The sequence below is a fragment of the Lissotriton vulgaris genome, chromosome 12, assembly GCF_964263255.1.
Source record: "Lissotriton vulgaris chromosome 12, aLisVul1.2, whole genome shotgun sequence".
NCBI lineage: Eukaryota > Metazoa > Chordata > Amphibia > Caudata > Salamandridae > Lissotriton > Lissotriton vulgaris.
In genome coordinates this window covers 530,200,880-530,223,917 of record NC_141700.1, presented here as the reverse complement: position 1 = coordinate 530,223,917, position 23,038 = coordinate 530,200,880, and the positions used below count along the sequence as shown (strand labels likewise).

At 46.1% G+C, this 23,038-nt stretch overlaps 1 protein-coding gene across 1 annotated transcript in view; it reads right to left on the bottom strand.

Moving 5' to 3' along the window:
• Positions 1–3,999: 3,999 nt before the first annotated feature.
• LOC147677672 (uncharacterized) overlaps positions 4,000–23,038 on the bottom strand; it is a 43,368-nt gene continuing 24,329 nt past the window's right edge. Inside the window, exon 2 of the mRNA XM_086945573.1 lies at positions 4,000–4,838. Coding sequence (XP_086801699.1) covers positions 4,000–4,838 — 839 coding nt within the window. The remainder of the gene's footprint in view (positions 4,839–23,038) is intronic.

Below are 23,038 nucleotides of genomic sequence, written 5' to 3'. Positions count from 1 at the left end.
CACAGATGTAATTGCATGCACACATTGGGGCATAGAGTGTCCAGGATAATCTCACAAATGCAAGATGCATCAACATAATATGCATCGACAGAAGTGTGTAAGTGCAATTACACAGGGCACAGATGTGGCATATCTAATATTTAGTGGGAAGGAACTGGTGCAAGGAACATGTGAGTGGTGGTGTTTTTCATTTGTGTGGGCAGCCACTGGTCCGACTCTCTGGGTCACACTGAGTCAGACAACAGGGGCACACAGAAATACTCACACAAGCAATTACTGTCCTGGCACCTACATGGCATACATTCGGTGGCTCTGTATGGCTGACAATGTAACACTCCCCACTCACACATACAGGTGCAGGCATGGGAAAGAGTGACATTGTCACACACACACACACACTCCCTCGCCCTGGAGACAGCTTGTCTGTCAGTGTTTGACACAACCCCACACCCTCAGGCATATACTGCAGCAGCACAACTACACGTCTGACACCCCCCTGCCCGACAGCTGCCTTCATGGTGACTTACCACGACATTGGGACCACCAAACAGCCTTGGGTACTGTGCCAGCACCTCGTCCACAAGGACCTCTAGCTCCTCACTGGTGAATGGACTGACACGTATCTTCTCTGTCCTTGCCATCCCTGTGCACATGGAACACATGTGGCAGAAGAGAGTGGTGAGGGGTCCCAGGCAGCAGGCTCAGGAGGCAGCACCAGGAGAGGGTCCCAGGCAGCAGGCTCAGGAGGCAGCAGCAGGAGAGGGTCCCAGGCATCAGGCTCTGTGAGCAGAGGAAATGTGAGGCTCACTCCCACAAACATATAGCCCCCTGGGGTCGTCTGTAAGCTGCAAAGTAGCACCAATTGGTTGTCCAGGTCTGCTTCTTTCAAAATCATCCAATGACTGCCTCCGTGGTGGCGGAGCACACCTTCCACGTTTTTCAAATGTGCATCATGCCACCACGATCATCGCTCCCATTGGCTGTAGGCAATGCTTCATGGCGGTGATGCACCGCGGGTGCCCGGGGTGTGCTACCGCGATGGTGCATCATTCAAATGCATCCAATGACCGCCTCCGTGGTGGCGGAGCACACCTTCCGCGTTTTTCAAGTGTGCATCATGCCACCGCGATCATCGCTCCCATTGGCTGTAGGCAATGCTCCATGGCGGTGATGCACCGCCGGTACCCGGGGTGCGCTACCGCGATGGTGCATCGTTCAAATCCATCCAATGACTGCCTATGCGCTGGCAGAGCATGTCCACCGCCATGCACACATGTCCATATGCCAATGGCTTCCGCACTTGTGAAGGGGGTGGTGCTGGTGTCACACCGCCGGGGACAGGCGGTTGGTACCGCGATTCATGCGGCGGAGCATGCCCACCACCATGTACACATGTCCATATGCCAATGGCTTCTGCACTTGTGAAGGGTTTGGTGCTGGTGTCACACCGCCGGGGACAGGCGGTTGGTACCGCGATTCATGCGGCGGAGCATGCCCACCGCCATGTACACATGTCCATATGCCAATGGCTTCCGCACTTGTGAAGGGGGTGGTACTGGTGTCACACCGCCGGGGACAGGCGGTTGGTGCTGCTAATTTCATGACCATTAATGGCTATGTCAATCCTGAACACTGTATCAGTACACAGCAGCAACATGGTGAAGGGCACATCATTGTACACACAATGCCATACTTCCATGTCATCCACAGGTGGACGCACGTTCAGTGTGACACACTTTGTCTGTGGTCCCTGCCATGTTACTTATGCATTTCATGGCTGATGATGCTTGACACTCTTGAGCTGGTGTTCATGATGTGGTACAAATCCATTTGTTGTGGGTCAGTGATGACCTTGACAAGGCTTGTGTCACTGCATTGTATTGTATCAGACTGGTGCATTCACAACCGCTCATGCACACAACTGAACGTTTTCCTGATACTGTGATCATTGTGTTGATGGATGTGTGCAGAGTTTAGATGATGCATAGAGGTGTGACAGGTACAGCAGATGGGTGTGATACAGACATGGTAATTTCCAAAACATTGCTGGATGTTGCTGCAGCTTGCCTGCACATGTGAATTGTGATCTCCAGTATGTGCGCTTTCACATTCTCCGATGTGTTTGTGGCACTTGTGTATTGACAGTGGAGAGGTGTGCCCTCTGTGTGTATCAAAAGGCCAACCATGTAACCTGGTGTGCCATGCATCTCTCAGGCAGTCGGTTTTTTTCCATGACATCATTGATGGTATGTGCTGTGGTCATCTCATGATGGTTGTCACTGACATTTTCTATTTTACTTCTCAACTAGGAGGAGGCCAAATCTCCTACGTCACCTGACAGTGCTGGAGGACATGGAGAATATTGCAATTATTAGGAAATTCCGCCTGGACACACCAACACTGAAGATCCTGTGTGATCTATTGGAGCCCCACCTGCAGCCTCGCCGTCACTATCCTACGGCATTCACACCCACATACAAGGTGATGGCAGCACTCCACTTTTTTGCGACAGGTTCCTTCCAGGAGACCGTGGCTAGCGCTGGAGGGATGTCACAGCCCATGTTCAGCATGGTGCTGAGGGATGTTCTTGCTGCCATGATGCTCTATCAGAATCGCTACATTCATTTCCCTAGGGGAGGAGAATTGGCTGTCGTGAAGGGTGACTTCTATCCCCTTGGGCGCATCCCACATGTTGTTGGTGCCATCGATTGCACCCATGTAGGTCTGGTGGCACCACAGGTGACGGAGCACATATATAGGAACCGCAAACATTATAATTTAATCAATGTGCAGGTGGTGTGCCTTGTGGACATGACCATTTCTCATGTGTGTGCGAAGTATCCTGGCTCGGCGCATGATTCGTACATCATGAGGAACAGCATGGTGCCCCAGATGATGGAGAATCTGCATCCCGAGCGTGCTTGGATTGTGGGTGAGTATGCCTACTGATATGGTGTGCTGTGTGTTACCTGCTGCACTCTGGCTGTGCAACATTGCAATGGGTGTTTGTCATTCATAGGTGACTCTGCATATCCCAGTCGGCCATGGCTGTTGAGCCCCCTTAGGAATCCCAGGACCCCGGCTGACATCCGCTACAATGACGCCCATGGCAGGACCCGACGGGTAATCGAACGGACTTTTGGCCTGCTGAAGTCTAGATTCCGCTGCCTTGACAGGACCGTTTGTGCACTGGCATACTCGCCTGGGAAGGTATGCAAGATCGTTTTGGCATGCTGTATGCTGCACAACCTGGCCATCCACAAGGGGATCCCCCTGCTCCTGGACGATGGTGAGGAAGCAAGGCCACCACCTGCTCAAGGACCTGAGTCTAGTGATGAGGACAGTGGAGAGGATGAAGGAGTAGACCTGCACCAGCAGCTCATCGAACGCTACTTCACTTGAAGGTGAGTGACGAGGTACAACATGTACATTGTGTGGTGTGGTTGCTGTTGTTGTCAAGGGCTATTCGCGGATGTAACAGACAGGCACACGTTCAGTCACCTGTGTGTGGTAAAAGTGACATTGACGTTCCATATGTGAACGTATGCTGGACCCTATTTGTTCACACCTGCAGCCCATTGTCTAGTATGCCTGTAGTGTATTGTGTATGTTTTGTGTGGTGTTCTGCCTGTGATGCGAGACTAGTGACTGTTGTTCTGTTGTATCTTCCTAGGTGCTACAGACAAATCCTGCACTACATACTGTACATCATTTGGGCACATCATGGACATTGTCAACATTGTAAATATTGCACTAAAAACGATACTGCACAAAATCTGGTGCATCAGGTATTTTATTTTGACAGTGGACATGTGATTTGTGTGGGAATATTTACATGACAGTGGGGAATGAGCAGTGAGTTGACAGTCCTGTTCGATGAGATGCAAAAGTACAGTCCACATGGATGTGGTGACCCAGTCCAACAGACAGGTGCCATTGCCAAGGAAATGTGGATAAAGACAGTCCAAACAGTCAATGCAGTAGGGAAGAGGGTTGTCATCACGGCTGGCTCCGTGACTGGCGTGTGGCAGGTGCTTTCACTCCGGAGACTCCTAGGCTCTTTGGATGCCCCCTAGATCTTTTTGGCGGTGGGGGGCCTGCTGAATGGCCAGCAGCATGAGGGGACTCGTCCCTCTCTGTTGGCGCAGGGGAGGATGGTGAACTGTCATCCTGCGGCACAACAGGAGGGGACGGAGGTGGTGGTTGGGACACAGGCCTGTCCCTCTGCAACGCCACTTGCTGGCCCATGAGGTCCACCATCTGTCCAAGGCGGTTGTCGATGGACCTCATCAGCAGGATGAGCTCCCTTAATAGTTCATCCGACCGGCCACTTTGTCCCTGGACCTCTTGGTATGCCTCCACTACTCTGGTGAAGTGGTCCAGGGATGGTGTCCACTCCTCCCGAGGTCTGGTGGTGACCCTGGCCCTCCCACCTGCTCTGCTGCCACGGACCTCTTGCCTTGCCACTGTCGGTCCACGCACTCTCTCCCCGCCCTCCACAGTAGTTGCTGTGGGCTGGTCATCCCCTGGGACGGGGAGGGTGCTGCAGGTGGTACTGGTGGTACTAGTGGTAGTGGCAGTGTGGGTGGTGATGGTGGTGGCAGCGGTGGAGGCAGAGGCCATGACAGCAGGGGTCTGCTGCGCTCTTGTTGCAGCAGGGGATGTGGTGGGGAGGATGGGGACCTGGGACCTCTGGGTCGGTGGCACACCAGATGGGCCGGCCTGGAGCTCTTCGTCCAAACTGTCCTGGGTCTCCGCATCTGAGAGTCCATGGGCCGGGGGTGGAGACTGGCTCAGCTGGTCGTTGGTGTGGTCCTCAGCAGTGAGTTCTTCATCACCTGTGGAGTAGATGGGGAATGGTCAGTGTTGGGCACTGTGCAAGTATTGTCTCAGCTGCATGTAAAGGACTGTCTGTACACTACACAAATATGAAGTCAGCAGTAGTACAATTCATAGCGACACTGTGTAATTTCATAGTGCAGGGGAACATCATTTACTCATACATGTTTGATGTCAATGCATTGCATGCAATTGTTGCTGCGTTTCGGGATGCAGGTCTCCCACACACACACATCAGGAAGAGTTAAGATAGCTACCTACCTGTTGAGTGAGGGAGATCGGTGCAATGGCTGACACTTGCTCCTGGGTGGGGGAGGCCTGTATCCTGCTCAGCTGTGGGCCAGGGGGCATGCTGGGAGTAGTAGTGCAGGACTCCCACCCCCAAACTGCTCCAATACAAGATGACTTGACCTGTAAGTCTGTTTGTTGAACTGTGCAATGGCTGACACATGCTACTGGGTGGGAGAGGCCTCCATGCTGCTGGAGTGTGGGCCAGGGGACATGCTGGGAGTGGTGATACAGGGCCTCCCACCCCCAAACAGTGCTCCAATACAAGATGGCTACTGACCTGTAAGTCTGTTTGTTGAACTGTGCAATGGCTGACACATGCTCCTGGGTGGAGGAGGCCTCCATGCTGCTGGAGTGTGGGCCAGGGGACATGCTGGGAGTGGTGATACAGGACCTCCCACCCCCAAACAGTGCTCCAATACAAGATGGCTACCAACCTGTAAGTCTGTTTGTTGAACACTACAATGGCTGACACATGCTCCTCGGTGGGGGAGGCCTCAATGCTGCTGGAGTGTGGGCCAGGGAACATGCTGAGAGTGGTGATACAGGGCCTTCCACCCCAAACAGTGCTCCAATACAAGATGGCTACCGACCTGTAAGTCTGTTTGTTGAACAGTGCAATGGCTGACACATGCTCCTGGGTGGGGGATGCCTCCATCCTACTGGAGTGTGGGCCAGGGGACATGCTGGGAGTGGTGATACAAGGCCTCCCACCCCCAAACAGTGCTCCAATACAAGATGGCTACCGACCTGTAAGTCTGTTTGTTGAACTGTGCAATGGCTGACACATTCTCCTGGGTGGGGGAGGCCTGTACCTCGCTCAGCTGTGGGACAGGGGGCATGTTGTGAGTGGTAGTGCAGGACTCCCTCCCCATACAGGCTTCCTAAGCAAGATGGCTAGCTACCTGTTGTGTGAGGGTGGACAGTGTAATGGTGTTTTGGTATTGCAAGGAAGTACTTCTCAGTGTGTTGTTAGGCATTTGTTTGTACTTACCAGCCTCGGCTCGCCCGGCTACTCCTGTGAGACTCAGGTAGCAGTATGGCAAGCACCTTTTCCTCCCATGGTGTGAATGTTTTCTGTGGGAGGGGAGGGCCACTGCCAGTCACGTTCGCCAGCGTCCAGGTCTTACTCCTTCTCTCCTTGACAACCCTTTTGAGATCATGCCACGGCTTCATGATCTCCTTCCTGGATCTTGGGGTGGTCCCTACTGCATTCACCCTTTGGACTATCATTTCCCACATTTGTGTCCTCGTGGCTAATGGTTTCTGTTGGACCAGGCTACCAAACAGTTGTGGCTCTACTCTTACAATCTCATTGACCATGACTGTCAACTCACTGTCGGTGAATTTGGGCATTGTTGGTGTTGTCATGGTGTGTGGTGGTTGAGGTGTTTGTGGGTGCAGGGGTGTGGGTGCAGGTGATGGTGTTGAGGTGTGTTGTGTGCTGTGTGGTTATTTGTGCTGGTGTAAAGGTGGTGCTGATGGTGGTGGTGGATGTGTGTTTGTGCTGTGCTCTTTTGCCTCTCCTGTTAGATTTGGGGTATGGCCTTCTATTCTGGAATGTTGCAAAGGATTGTGGTTTGTGAGGGGGTGGCTTTATACTCAGCTGTGTGAGTGTGTCCAAGTGGATTTTGGGTGTTAGGTGTGTTGTTGGAGTTGTCCAGGGTTTTAATTTTATTTTTGCTTTATTTTTTTTATTTGTATGTGTGTTATGTATTTGGGGGGCATGGCTGATTTTATTTGTGCACTGTTTGGCATCACTGCGGTGTTTTGGCATCGTCCTCCATGTTTTTCATGTCCCATCCACTGCGGTGTCTATGCTGCAGCTCTTCCGCTATGTTTCCCATTCACTCCTGTGTGCGACCTCGGCGGTCGGTAGCAGCGGTTCCGACCGCGACACCCTCGGGGTTATCTTAATTTCCCGTGCGGTGTGTCCGCTGTCCTTGCGCCGGGTTGTAGCTTTTCCGCAACTTTTCCGACCGCCGTGGTCGATTTTTGGCCATCACCGCCGGCCTCGGATGGCTTTGCTTGGCCCGCTACTGCTGCGGTCGGTCTTTAGTGGCGGTTGATCCTAATGTGGCCGCCGGTGTATCCGCGGTGCAGGCAGGCGGTTGGTTTCCGCCTCCATGGCGGTCGGGGTGGTTTTCCGCCCGCTATCCTAATGACCCCCTAAGTTCCTTGTATTCAAAGATAGTGCTTACTTTGAACAGTTTTTGGACGAGGTCCAACCACCTTTGGCCAAAACATTATATCTGAAATTCAAGTATGGAACTTTGAAAACAAACATGATTATAGCCAGGTGGACAAGTATTCATACCAAAAAGACTAGTGACCTATGTACCATGTACCCATGTAATATAAGAGAAGATGAGTCGCATATTCTTTTTTTTTTTTGACCAGCTTATGAGGTTATTAGAAAAAGATGGATTAAACCTCTTTGTTTAAGTTAAGGAGTGCACTCATATAAAGAAGTGGAAAGGATTTTAAAGACCGATACAAGTCAAGTGATAGTTTTCGGTGTCAGTAGATTTTTGCTAGCAATAAGTGTTGCACGTAATAAAGTGGGTCTGAAGCTCTTAACGGAATTATGATGTAATTTTGAAGCAACTAGTTACAAAAGGTTGTTGCCACTTTGTTTATATTATGTTGTGTATATATATTCTTACTTTAAAGTGTTATTAAAATTATAAAATGATGAAGATTATGGGCTGCAGCAATGAATTCCATGTGTTTATATCTTGATGCCTTTTTAATCTATTTAAATTAAGCTTATAAATGTAACGATTTCCTAACCGTACCTGAGTTATCTGTAAAATCATTAATTCCCTTATACGGACCTTGTAACAACGTAAGTCATGTTTTATGTATCTTTTATGGCTTTACTTTGTCGAAATAAAGATTATAAATGAAATGAAAAGAAATGAATGGTTGCATAGATTGATGCTGTGGTGGCGCTGAGTGATGTTGTGATGGCGAGCGAGTGATGCTGTGGCGTTCAGTGAGGCTGTGGTAGCGCATAGTGATGTTGTGGTGCCCCTGAGTGATGCTGTATGCTATGCTATGTTTTGTTTTGCTATTCTATGTTTTGTTTTGCTATTCTATGTTTTGTTTTGTTATGCTATGTTTTGCTATCCTATGCTTTGATTTGTTATGCTATGCTATGCTGTATTTTGTTATGCTATGCTATGTTTTGTTATGCTATGCTATGTTTTGTTATGCTATGCTATGTTTTGTTGCATTTTATTATGCTATGCTTTGTTTTGCTATGCTATGTTTTGGTATGCAATGCTATGCTTTGGTATGCAATGCTATGCTTTATTTTGTTATGCTATGCCATGCTATGCTATGTTTTGTTGTATTTTGTTATGGTATGCTATGTTTTGCTATGCTTTGCTATGCTATGTATGGTATGTTTTGTTGTGTTTTGTTATGCTATGCTATGTTTTGTTATGCTATGCTTTGTTTTGTTATGCTATGCTATGTTTTGTTATACTATGCTATGTTTTGTTTTGCTATGCTTTGTTATGTTATGCTTTGTTTTGTTATGCTATGTTTTGTTTTGTTATGCTATGTTTTGTTATACTGTGCTATGTTTTGTTGTGTTTTTGTTATGCTATGCTGTGTTTTGTTATGCTATGCTATGTTTTGTTATGCTATGCTATGTTTTGTTATGATATGTTTTGTTGTGTTTCTATTATGCTATGCTTTATTTTCCTATGCTATTTTTTTATGCTTTGCTATGCTATGTTTTGCTGTGTTTGGTATGTTTTGCTATGCTATTATATGTTTTGTTTTTGTGTTTTGTTGAGCTATGCTATGTTTTGTTGAGTTTTGCTATGTTTTGTTATGCTATGTGTTGTTGTGTTTTGTTATGCTATGTTTTGTTATGTTATAGTATGTTTTGTTATGCTATTCTATGTTTAGTTTTGCTATCCTACGCTTTGTTTTGTTATGCTATGCTATGCTATGTTTTGTTGTGTTTTATTATGCTTTGTTTTGCTATGCTATGCTATGCTTTGTTTTGTTATGCTATGCTAAGCTTTGTTTTGTTATGCTATACTATGTTGTTTTGTTATGCTATGCTATGTTTTGTTGTTTTGTTTTGCTATGCTATGTTTTGTTATTTATGCTATGTTTTGTTGTTTTGTTATGCTATGTTTTGTTGTGTTGCTATGTTTTGTTATGCTATGTTTTGTTATGCTATGCTTTGTTTTGTTATCTTATGCTATGTTTTGTTATCTTATGCTATGCTTTGTTCTGCTATGTTTTGTTGTGTTTTGTTATGCTATGCTATGTTTTGTTTTGCTATGCTTTGTTATGTTATGCTTTGTTTTGTTATGCTATGTTTTGTTTTGTTATGCTATGCTTTGTTATGCTATGCTATGTTTTGTTGTGTTTTGCTATGTTTTGTTTTGTTATGCTATGTTTTGTTTTGCTATCCTATGCTTTCTTTTGTTATGCTATGCTATGTTTTGTTATGCTATGCTGGTGAGGGTGGGTGAGGGTGAGTGAAGGTGTGTGAGGGTTGTGAGGCTGAGAGGGGGTGTGAGGGTGAGGGTGTGTGAGGTTGAGGGGGTGAGGGAGTGTGAGGGTGTTTGAAAGTGTGAGAGTGTGAGGGTGTGAGGGTGAGGGTGAGTGAGGGGGGGTGAGCGTTTGAGGGTGTGTGAGGCTGAGGGTGTGTGAGGGTGTGTGAGGGTGGGGGTGAAGGTGGTGTGGGTGAGGGGTGTGAGGGTGAGTGAGGATGAGTGAGGGGGTGTGAGGGTGAGGGGTTTTGAGGGTGAGGGGGAGTGAGGAAGAGGGTGAGTGAGGGTGAGGGGTGTGAGGATGAAGGGAGGGTCAGGGGGTGTGAGGGTGAGGGGGTGTGAAGGTGAGGGGGTTTCAGTGTGAGGGTGTGTGAGGGTGAGGTTGTGGGGTTGTGAGGGTGAGGGTGTGTGAGGGTGAGGGGGTATGAGGGTGACGGGGATGAGGGTGTGTGAGGGTGAGGGGTTGTGAGGGTGAGGGGTTGTGAGGGTGAGGGTGAGGGGTTGTGAGGGTGAGGGTGTGTGAGGGTGAGGGTGTGTGAGGGTGAGGGTGTGTGAGGGTGAGGGTGTGTGAGGTGAGGGTGTGTGAGGGTGAGGGCTTGTGAGGGTGAGGGTGTGTGAGGGTAAGGGCTTGTGAGGGTAAGAGGGTGTGAGGGTGAGGGTGTGTGAGGGTGTGAGAGGGTGGGAGGGTGAGTGGTGTGAGGGTGAGGGCGTGGGGTTGTGAGGGTGAGGGTGAGGGTGGGAGGGTGAGGGTGAAGGGGGTGTGAGGGTGACCGTGACGGGATGAGGGTGATGGGGTGAGGGTGATGGGGTTGAGGGTGGGTGAGGGTGTGAGGGTGAAGGGGTGTGAGGGTGAGGGTGTGTGAGGGTGTGAGGGTGAGGGGGTGTGAGGGTGTGTGAGGGTGAGGGGGGTATGAGAGGGTGTGTGAGGGTGAGGGTGAGTGAGGGTGGGTGTGTGAGGGTGAGGGGGTGTGAGGGTGAGGGGTGTGAGTGTGAGGTTGAGGGGTGTGTGAGGGTTAGGGGGTGTGAGGGTGAGGGAGGGTGAGGGTGTGAGGGAGGGTGAGGGACAGGCATTGGACATTGAGGGACACCAGCACGGAGCACTGAGAGGAACAGGCACGGGGCAGTAAAGGACACTGGTTTGGGGCAGTGTGGGTAAAACATGAAAAAAGCCTTTTTGCTAGAACGGTACACCCCACCAAAAAACTGATGTGTCCCAAAAAAGTTTTCAAAAAATGAGACAGTGAAAGATGAGCAACAGTGGAATGGATGTAATAAGCAACGGGATCAGTAGGGGGCAGTAACAGAGGAGCTTCGATGGTGAAATGAAAAATATTTAAAAGAAATTGAAACAAGTTTGAATGCAGTTAAAGGGTGCAATTTCGAAAAATGCTTGCGTTTTTGTTGGGGAAAGACAGGTTTATGTTTTATGTTTAGGACCTGCAATACAAACAGAGGGCATACACAATTTGAACTGGGGTGCGATGTCGGGCACTGCTTGAAGATGAGCAGAGGAAAGGCAGCGCTGGGAGGGGGGCTGGGCAGCCATGCCAGCATTCACGAGCAGATGGTCCTGTTTATGACCTGCAGCGTGTGAAGTGCTGTTGGCAAATGGAATCAAAGCGGCCGTGGTCGCTTTGATGTTCTTGTCTTGGTGTGTGGGAGGGGTAGGGGGAGCGAATTCCTGTGCACGCGCCTGGGTCACATGAACTGTACGCGATCCGCAGTGGGTAGACTTTTGAAAGCAGCTTACTAAAATCTCGCCTACCATCCCTTCGGGATGGGATAGCCGAGACCTAAAAAGGGGCCTATGTTTTAAAATGGAGGCAGTTTTTAACTTGTAAAGACACACTGTGTCATTGTTTTGCAAAGACTACATGGATTTAAGCTTGCTTCAAGCAATGCCTGTGGTGATATCAAGAAAATCAACAGGAAAAATGGGCCCAGCAGACCATAAGGATGGCCAACAAACAGCCAAAAAATGGTCCAAACACTGACCTGTCAGACATCTCATCGGGCACAGCCAGTTTGCCTTGTAGGCCAGTCCAACACAGACTGGAAAGAAGATCTAGAAACCCAAAGTAGTACTTTGTTCTTGTCCGAATCTCTTTCAGAGGACCACGGAGCACACAGGTGCTACTAAGCCCAGCCATGGTGGTAGAGACCTTTTAGTCCTGATGTATTTGGGCATGACCAACTATGAATCCCACACAACTAGGCCAAGTACCCCTTCTGCATGTGACTCTCAGTATTAGCAGTGGTCAAGCAGTCAAGGCTCCTTTGGGGCGGATGTAGATACAGGTCAATGAACATGACTCAGAACTCAAAATGCAGACAGTACAAACAATAAATCAATGTCCAGCCAAATAATTGTTCTTATAAGAAAAAGTAGTATTTTATTTCTAACTCTACACATGCAAAGAGAATATGAAATTTAGAAGCAACAACACAATCCCCCTTGAGACCAGAGCAGGGGAGTTGTCACTGACACCTGTATAGGGCTGTGCCTGTCCTCACATAAAGCTGTCTGCTGCCTCTTGTAGTGTACCTGGAGCCAGGTCGGGTAAAGGCAGGGTCTTATGCACTTCAAAGACCTGCCCTTGAATGTTGCCTACATCAAAGGCAGAAAGGGGTAGAAGTATTGGACCTCAGAAAGCCCGAAATCAGACCACTTCTGGCTGAGGACATTCTGTGAGGATGAAGAGCTGGAGAAGCTGTTAGGAGGGACTGCCACTTTGCTGTTTGCTTTGCTGTGTTGGCCTGCTGCTTTGCTGCTTCTGTATTGGGAGGGAAATGACTGGACTTTGCTTTTTGTATCCTGCTTCCAAAGTTCTCTAAGGGCTTGAGTTGAGCTTGCCTCCTGTTAAGGAGTATCAGGGCCATCAAAGGCTTTGTCTGCCAGAGCCTGATCTCTGCTGCTGAGAGTCCTGACTTGCCAAGTGGTGCCAAACTTCCGTCTGTCAATTGTGTGTCTTTTGCTTTCTCACCTTAAGTGCACTGGGTATGCCCAGACGTGGGTCCCGGACTCACTGTGTCACTGGATTCAAGCTATCCTGGCTGGTGAGGGGTGAAACTGGTCCTAGGATGCTTGTTTCCGGTCCAGGGAGGACCTGGGTTGGCAATTCGGGCTGAACTGTTCCCATGAGGCACAGGGTCAAAACTGATTTGCATAAGGCCATGTCTAAACTGGGGTGGCATGATGAGCAAAAGAATGATAGATTTAACCCAGATCTCTTGACTGGGGGGAATCTTTTGATTTGTTCTGAATTCCGTCCATCAATTGTGTGTCTTTTGCTTTCTCGCCCTAAGTGCGCCGGGTATGGCCAGACATGGGTCCTGGGCTCACTGTGCCACTGGATTCAAGCTATCCTGGCTGAAGAGGGGTGAAACCCCGAAACTGGTCCTAGGATACTTGATTCCAGTTCAGGGAGGACCTGGCTTGGCAGTTCGGGCTGGACTGTTCCCATGAGTCACAGGATCAAGACTGATTTGCATATGGACAGGTCTAAACTGGGGTGGCATGGTGAGCAACAGAATGATGAATTTAACCCAGATCTCTTGACTGAGAGGGGGGGGTGGATGCTCTGATTAATGCATCACCGCTGTCTGCCCTGAAGTATGGTTCCCAATCGACCCATCAACCATGGGATTCTCTGCAGGCCCCAGTGTATCATCGAGTGCATCAGAAATATCGCCACAGAGTGAGTCCCAATCATCGTTTCACTGACGTCCGTCGCACCCGCTCCAATGCAGCACCTGCATTGCAGCTGTGGAATCAATGCAGCACCTGCTTTACCTCTGTCGCATCACACAGCAAGTCTGGATTTTCTAAACTGGTCTGGACTCCTTTTGTAGTCTTCTCACTGTGTTAGTGTGCGTGTATGTGTGTGTGTGCATGTATGTGTGTGTACAAATATTTTACACATTGCCTTTGAGATAAGCCTGACTGCTTGTGCCAAGCTACCATGGGGATGAGCAGGGTTTATCTTTGCTGTGTGACTCTTACTCAGACTAGAGCGAGGGTCCCTACTTGGACAGGGTGCAAACCACTTCCAAGTAGAGACCCCATTTCTAACACAAACTATTAGGCTGTATTCAAGAGTTCCCTTTTGACTCGTCAAGATTTCATTTAAAAGTGTCCATCATGCCATAGCACCTTCATCATTGAATCCTCTGGGGCCCTAAAAGTCCGGTGTCAGTGTTACCCGTGCTAACGGTGTGATAGTGTTCAGCAGTCCAGCGAGTGCCCTCTCTATGGGTAGTCCAGTCATCGGAGTTGATCCTGCTCGGTGAACGCAAAAGGTAAGTTGCTCTTCCCTAGCAAAAGATGGCGGGAGTTCTCCAGCTTCCAACTGGTGCTCCCATGATGGTGTGATATCCTCAGTGTTGTCCTATGATTCTTGGGGAAACAGTTAGGAGCGGTGTGTTACCGTTACAACGGAACTTTTACAACGTAATGCTGTTACAACGCAGCTATTACATCGTAAATACCATTACAATGCATGCCATTACAACGCATGGCATTACATAGCAGATGGTATTACAACGCATACCATTACATCGTAAGTATTGGTAAGTATTTAATTTTTATTTTTATTTTATTTAATATGTTATTATTGATTTAATTATTATTAATTATAAAAAAAAAATTATTTCGTTTTTAAATATTATAATTTAAATATATTAATTTAAGTATTTTTAAAAATAAGTATGAGTATAGGAGTATATGTTTTGGGGTACTGATGTATATGTTTTGGGGTGTTTGGGTATTTTTAGGTTTTAGGGCAGTGTTTGGGTTTTGGGGTACAGGGGTGTTTTTAGGTTTTAGGGCAGGGTTTGGGTTTTGGGGTACAGGGGTGTTTTTAGGTTTTAGGGCAGGGTTTGGGTTTTGGGGTACAGGGGTGTTTTTAGGTTTTAGGGCAGGGTTTGGGTTTTGGGGTACAGGGGTGTTTTTAGGTTTTAGGGTAGGGTTTGGGTTTTGGGGTACAGGGGTGTTTTTAGGTTTTAGGGTAGGGTTTGGGTTTTGGGGTACAGGGGTGTTTTTAGGTTTTAGGGTAGGGTTTGGGTTTTGGGGTACAGGGGTGTTTTTAGGTTTTAGGGCAGGGTTTGGGTTTTGGGGTACAGGGGTGTTTTTAGGTTTTAGGGCAGGGTTTGGGTTTTGGGGTACAGGGGTGTTTTTAGGTTTTAGGGTAGGGTTTGGGTTTTGGGGTACAGGGGTGTTTTTAGGTTTTAGGGTAGGGTTTGGGTTTTGGGGTACAGGGGTGTTTTTAGGTTTTAGGGCAGGGTTTGGGTTTTGGGGTACAGGGGTGTTTTTAGGTTTTAGGGCAGGGTTTGGGTTTTGGGGTACAGGGGTGTTTTTAGGTTTTAGGGTAGGGTTTGGGTTTTGGGGTACAGGGGTGTTTTTAGGTTTTAGGGCAGGGTTTGGGTTTTGGGGTACAGGGGTGTTTTTAGGTTTTAGGGCAGGGTTTGGGTTTTGGGGTACAGGGGTGTTTTTAGGTTTTAGGGCAGTGTTTGGGTTTTGGGGTACAGGGGTGTTTTTAGGTTTTAGGGCAGGGTTTGGGTTTTGGGGTACAGGGGTGTTTTTAGGTTTTAGGGCAGGGTTTGGGTTTTGGGGTACAGGGGTGTTTTTAGGTTTTAGGGCAGGGTTTGGGTTTTGGGGTACAGGGGTGTTTTTAGGTTTTAGGGCAGGGTTTGGGTTTTGGGGTACAGGGGTGTTTTTAGGTTTTAGGGCAGGGTTTGGGTTTTGGGGTACAGGGGTGTTTTTAGGTTTTAGGGCAGTGTATGGGTTTTGGGGTACAGGGGTATTACGACTTTATATAAATTAAATTAATTAAATTAATTTTATTTAATTTTATTAAATTAATAACAATATTTACAATTATTAATTTAATTGTATTAATAAACGATTACAATTAAATTATATTATTTAAAAATGTTTAATTAATTAAATTCTTTTAATTTTATTAAATATAATTATATTATGTATTATTTATAACTTAATTAAATTATAATTATATTTTTTGTAATTAATTGCATTATATTATTTTCTATTTATAAATGTTTTATATATCATTTATTATATTATTTTAAATATATTAAATTAATATATTATTAATTTAATTGTATTTATAAACGATTATAATTAAATTATATTATTTAAAAATGTTTAATTAATTAAATACTTTTAATTTTATTAATTATAATTATATTATGTATTATTTATAACTTAATTAAATTATAATTATATTTATTGTAATTAATTACATTATATTATTTTCTATTTATATATTTTTTATATATCATTAATTATATTATTTTAAATTACTATAATTAAATTAATTTCTGTTTTAAAAATGTTATATTATTTTTATTATTTAAAATTAATTTAATTAACTTTATTACATTTTTTAAAAAAAAGATATACTTACCAATACTTACGTTGTAATGGTATGCGTTGTAATACCATCTGCAATGTAATGCCATGCGTTGTAATGGCATGCATTGTAATGGTATTTGCGATGTAAAAATCGCGTTGTAACGGAACGCGTTGTAAAACATCGCGTTGTACTGACACCAATCCGTTAGGAGCAGTAGGCCAGTTGGACCCGCTGGTCAAGGCAGTAATACTTCAGTCCTTGCCACGACCCACACAGTTGGCCACTGCAGTACTGGCATCCCCTTCCAGCATACAAGGTTGGTGCATTGCTTACTATCGGGACCAGACTCTTCAGTGCAATTGCCCTGCATATGGTGGACAAAAGTCTCATGCTCTGGCCCAGTTAAGTCACCGGTGACTCCTCTGGCATACATCATCACTGTAACAAGGCAGTGTGGGCTCAGCGCCCTCCACACAGTGGTCGATACTTGCACAGTCTACGGCAGCTCTCTCCTGGCATACAGGGTCACCAAAAACAGTTTTGTATGTGGAAATGGCCTGATTGGCGCACTGTAAGTATTTATGGTAGGGCTCCCCAATGGACCTTGCTTCTTCCAGTGCTCTCCTCTTCCTCACATGGTACACTGGTCTTGGCAAGCAGGCAGGTACTGCTGCTCCAGGGTAGGCGGTCTTGTCTTCCCTGGGTGGTGTCCCTTGACCCAGCAGGGAGACTAGTAGACCTTGGCCCACGTCCTTATTACAGGCAGAAGTGTTACAGAGTTTCCCCATCTCAAACAGCCTGTCTGGGTGCTTCAACCTTCCCTTCTTATAGTCCTTTGCAGGCATGAAATGAAATTTGGGTTCCGGGTCTTTGGAATTTTATGTTGGGATGCTGCATCTATTGAAGTGGGCACTTCTCCTTTTCGTCTTCTTCATGAAAGAGGTCTGTCACAGCAAACAGAATTCCAAAGCATAATGTCCACAACATAATTCATGGGAATGACCAGAGATTACACCTGGATGTCAGCCACAGTTATATGTGCATCAAAGGATTGATCCCAGACCCCCAGCACTACTCTTTATGATTCTCTTATCAGGCCCCATCTCCCTTCCTAATAAATGTCCTTCCTTCTGAACTATCACCGAATCAAAGAATAGTCCTCTGAAATGTAAAGGGAGCCTCTGCCTTCCCTCCAGTGTGTCCCTATCCAGCTCACTGGAATGCAGCAATACACAAATCTGTTTGGGGGATTCCTCTCCTCCTCATGTTTTTATCAGGCACGCGTGGGCTTCCCAAAATGGAACCTAGGGTCCGACGTGTAATGTACCATTACAGGCGCATTCAGTCAGTGTACTTTCAAAGCACACTTTCTATCCCAGCACTGTTATTCCATGCATTGTACCCTTTCATGTAGTCAAGCATCCAGTGCACACACTCAGTCAAAGTGCATTGTTCAGCACTGAAGCTTTTCAATATGTAACCAGGGTGTGCTCTTTACAAACACACCCACTACCAGCACACACACTCCATATGTGTGCGCTGCACAACACTTCACCCTTCATATTGTACTCCACGCAAGCACACCTACACTCAGCATATGCTTTATCCACACATGTACTGCACAGCACTACATCTCTCGTAATGTATTCCTCCCAGGCATAGATACACTTAAGACATGTACTAACCACACCTGCATTGCACAGTACTGCTCAATACCTGTACTGTACCCTTTCTAGGCACACATACATCCAGCGCAGAGTCACTACTCCTGCTTTATACACATTTAACTGATGTAGGCCAAGGGTGCATTCAACACACAGCAGCGGAACATTTAAAATGGTGAGTGCGCCTGTAGAACTCACTCCAGTGTCACAGGGTAAAAAGGTCCTGTATACTAATACAGATCACTACACAATAGGCTGCCACCACCACACTCATGCTGCTTAACTCCTGCTGAAGGCAGTGGTGCTTCGGGTGCCCCTCTCAGTACGACAAGATGGCAATCCATGAGAAAGAACTGTGTCATGGCGCAAACGGTTGATCTGTGTTTAACTATGACAGAAAATCAGCACTAGTAATTCAAACAACAGTACCATTGGGCACTCAGGACAGGGGTACGTGTCTCTCACCTTGCAGAGATGCAAAGTACTATGCTACCTTGCACTACTTTGCATTAAGGGGACATCTAGTGAGTAGAAGATGGACAAACACCCATGGGACGAGATACAAAGCCCTATCTATTAAGCAAATGGGACAAAGGTCTTTACATCAAAAATGTAACCTCCGCAACGCAGGCGTAACGTTTTCCCAAAACCTTCCTATCTTTGCATGTGTGCTGTAAAGTAAAGCACACGTGTAAACTTGGAAAAGTGTTAAACTATGTCTAAGTATAGTAACTTGCAGTGAAAGGCTACCCTTTCAATACAAAAGCTATGCTGGCATCACACACACACCTGTGTACTTTGATGCAAGGGTCTGTGTATGGCGCAAGGCTGTCAAAAGTGCACCGGGCAGAGGAAGAGAGGAAAAGTGTGATATCTAAGTGGATATGGTTCTGTTTTACTCTCTTCCTTTGACACAGGGGTGTAGTTTTCATTGGCACAGTAGGTGCAGTGGCACCAGGGCCCAAAAGCTCAAGGAGCCCATTCAACCGAGGATCAGCTCACTCCCACTTTCAAATGGGACATTCCCACCTCTGCGACAGACTCCAACATCGTAGCCATGAAATTACACAAATGGATCTCCAACTGCGCAGACAAGCTCGCAGCCCTGGGGCACAGCCAGTGCCCCAGAAAGCCGCCAGGTTCACCACCGACCTCCAAGAAGCCAGACGCACCTGCAGGCATCTCAAGAAGCACTGGAGAAACCGCAAAATGCCTGAAGACCACACCACCTACAAGAACGCCATGACCGGATACCATCAGCGCATCAGGACCACAAAGAATACCTTCATCCAAAACAATATCCGCGCCAACTCCAGCAACTCCAAGGAACTCTTCAGCATCATCAAGGAATTCACCTAGCCCCCAAGCGAAACCACGGACTAAAAGATGCACTTCATGGCTTGCAGGTAAGTTTACAGTAAAATATTTTCTGAAGTAATGCATCAACCTGGTGCTAGGCAAACACGGCAAAGAGCCAGAGATCACTTATAGAATGCGTGATCAGATGAATTTATCACTGGAAAAAGCACTGTGGCCATTCATCTATTTGTATAGCGCCCACCAGAAACTGAATTCTCTTTTCGATTCTTGCTTTAATGTGTGAAGTTTACATCACATGCAAATGTGATTCTGGGCAAATCACTTAATCTCCCCATGCCTAAAAAAATGTGAATGTGCTCGTCTGTAATGTAACTGGTGCTCATGTAAAGCGCCCTGATACCCTTGGGTCGAATTCGAGCTATAAACATTGATGACAAACGTGCGAGAATTCCTGCCGCCAGTCAAACCCTTTCTTGTAGTTAGACCCCACATCGTCACAGCAGGCACTCCACCCACCGGCCTACCCTGGGCCATCTGCGACGAGCGCCCACAAGGCCAAAAGGCCCCGGTCAGCATGTGGCGCTCGGCGCCTCCCTCAATAAGCGCTGGATTCCTGCAAGGAGCACAGCTGCTCCCTCTCTCCAAAGCAGCATCTGCCCCTCCTCCCCCGGGAACCGCCCCCTCCTTCCCACCAACCCCCGCATGCTAAGCACAGGGCAGCTCCATCAGGCCCCTCCAAAGACACTCTCTGTGCACTTTAAGGTAATTGGGGCTGATTTAGGGAGGGCTGGGGAATGGAGCGAATGCTTTCTAATGGACCTCGGGAGTAGGGTTTGTACTGGAATGTGAAAATGATTATGAGGGATTCGAGTTATTAGTGTAACGAGGATGGGCGATTAACAGCGGCTTGACATCAATTGAGGTGGCTAATGTGCTTACTGGCTATGAATAGCTCCAGGGGTGCAGGGCGGCTGGTGGGGGAGGGGTGAGAGGGTATTCTTTTCTGGGTGGGAGTGTCACACAGGCCTATCGGGAAATAGAGACATTTTCCTGGCACGCCTGATGCCTCCCAACTCAAGCATTGTCAAAGTCAATAGGTAACAACGGGTTGGCTGCCAGCCTTTCGAGTTTGTCAATGCTTGTTTTGTTTTGACTTACCAGGTGCTTATCAATATAAAACAAATACACAAATATTCACAAACAGTGACTAAAAGAAAAATATTTTGGGGCCTCACAAATGCACACTTGTAGTGAAAGGAACTACTTTTTGTGCGGATGAGTTCGCTGTGAAAGAACAGACAGCCCTCACTCAAAGTAAAGTTAGAGAATAGCTGAAGTGGTCTAATCCACTGCCCCTTGCTGTATGCCAAGTAGGAGGAAGAAATATGGGAATTATACAATATAGACCCATCGATAAAGGGTGACTGGATGAACACCCTTATAAGTAACGGTGTTGTATTTAAGTTTAGTTAAACCAAAAGGTCTTGGCTGAAGGCTGACCTAAAAAGCATGATTGTGGCGGTTACTCAAATACTGGTCCCCTTTCCCTAGCAGAAAGCCACATTTTAGTGAGTCTTTTTTTCAGCCAACTTTACTGTGTCTGCTGGATATTGTGGGTTAACTGTCCTCTTAGGTCACATCATGTTGGCTGGAAAGCTGTAATGGCTAAAACTCACCCTTATGAAATGCAGTCTATGACAGCCTTAAACGAACAAGCCCGTTAAAAAACATCCTCCAAATCGCTACTTTGGCACTGTAACTATATACCCCAGGAATTCTCATAGTAATGCTCTCTGATTACGTTCTGTATCCTGTTAATTCCTTGGCCTCATAGTGCCTCTTGATGGAAAGCGCTATCAAATCCGAGTCCACAGGTTGTTCCATGTCAGGCGTGTGTAGCTCACACATTCTTAATTATTTGGTAGGTATTGTGACACAGGGACTTGTCGTCCTGCATTTACAATGGGACACTCCAAACTACAAGTACCAGAATGCACATAAAACTAGCAATAGGTGTACTATTTGCACCGGCATGAGACATCTTAAGAGGGAAAGGATGTACGTTCTTTTTTACAATGGTGTATAATCGAATAGACTCATTCTAGCTTATTTACAATCATGCATGCTATTATGATTGTGCACGAATTCTTCCAAATGTAATTTCCGAGCTAAAAACGTGCTACTAAAGAAGTGTTATTACTCCTGTTTAAGCTCTGAGCAACAAAGACCACTGTGTCGGTCATTTCCTGTCATTTATTCTATGCCAATTTAAGAGCCCCGAGAGTTGTCCCAGGCCTTTAAATCTCCTTCCAGAGCACTCACTTCCCAGTTAGTATTTATCGATAAACTATACATTACAACAATGTGTTACATCCATTTAGAAGTCCGAACATTAGCTGCTTGCTATCAATACAGAGAGACCTAGCCAATCAGAGCTCTCCTTTTGTTCCTACGAACCTCCAATAAGCTGTTATAAAGGTTTACCCCGCCCCTTGACCCTTCCATGAATCCCATGGAAGCTTACAATTGTGATATAAATATAACAATCAAACAATCCCAAGTGAGCCAACCTAGGAATATGTATATATACACTAATGCAATGTACATGATTCCCACTTTGAAGTAACAAGCATAATTACTAATGTCATAAACTATTTTACAGGTCAGATTACATGTCACACTACCATTAGGGCTGTCAATGAGCAGACTAGGAGTATGCTATTATGTATTGGTTTGAGTTTAAGTTCTTTTTATAATGATGTTCGGCTTATAAGTGCTGTTGTTTATTGCTATAAGTAATATATCATGAGCTCTGTATTTGGTGTGCCAGTTATGGTTTGCATGCCATTTGCGCGACTTTGCAAATTTGCAAAATTATGAATTGTAGGCCAAACCGTAATTTGTGAATTCTTTTTTCGGTTTTAGGGGCACATGCATCAAGCGATTTTGGAGTCGCAAACGGTGCGAATCGCAAAATTCGGCCGTTTGTGATTCCAAAATTACGTTTTGGAATGCATTAAACAATTTTTAGAAATCAAAATTTTTTGCGATTTCTAAAAATGCGATTGCATTTAAGGAATCACATTTTTCCGAATCCTTAAATGCAATGCATGAATGTTTAAAAAAATGTGAATTCGCAAATAGGGGGAGCAAATTAACACGAGGGTGAACCTTGTGTTAATTTGCGAAATCTTTCAAAAATGCTCAAAAAAGCATTTTTGAAAGTGTCATGTTACACAAACACATGTCCTTTGGACATATGTGTGGGAAACTTGCACTTAAAATAACATTTCAAGGGTGCAGGGGGGTGTCCTTTGGACTCCCCTCAGCACCCTTGAAATGCATTAACAAATTGTGATTCGCAAAATGAAAATCGCAAAATGTTAATGCCTTCCCATTGATTCCTATGGGCCTTTTGGCCCATAGAAATGAATGGGAAGGTTTTCCTTAATTGTGATTCGCAAAATGTGAATCGCAATTAAGGAAAATTAAGAAATCTCAAAAATATTTGCGAATTAATCATGCATTGCCGTTTGCGATTTCTAAATTGCGATTCCTTAATTTTCGCAATTTAGGAATCTCAAACGGGTGCAATGATGCATGTGCCCCTAAAAGTCTTATTTTATACCATCAGTCTTCCCCTCTCTAGGAACCAACCCCCAGATGCATCAAGCATACATTTTGCGATTCCTTATTTGTGAAAAATGAGGAATTGCAAATAAGGAATCGCAAAATGCAATGCATCAAGAAATTGCGAAAAAAATTGCGATTTCTTAAAATTCATTAATTGCGACTCGCAAATTGCGAGTCGCAATTAAGGAATACCTCCCCATTCATTCCTATGGGCCTAGAGGCCCATAGGAATGAATGGGAAGACAATCTCACTTTGCGAATCGCAAATCGCAAATCGCAAATTGAGATTGCGATTTCAAGGGTGCAGGGCTGTCCAAAGGACACCCTGTTGCACCCCTGGAATTGATCTGTGCACATATGTTGCGCACACACATGCCCTTAGGGCATGTGTGTGCGC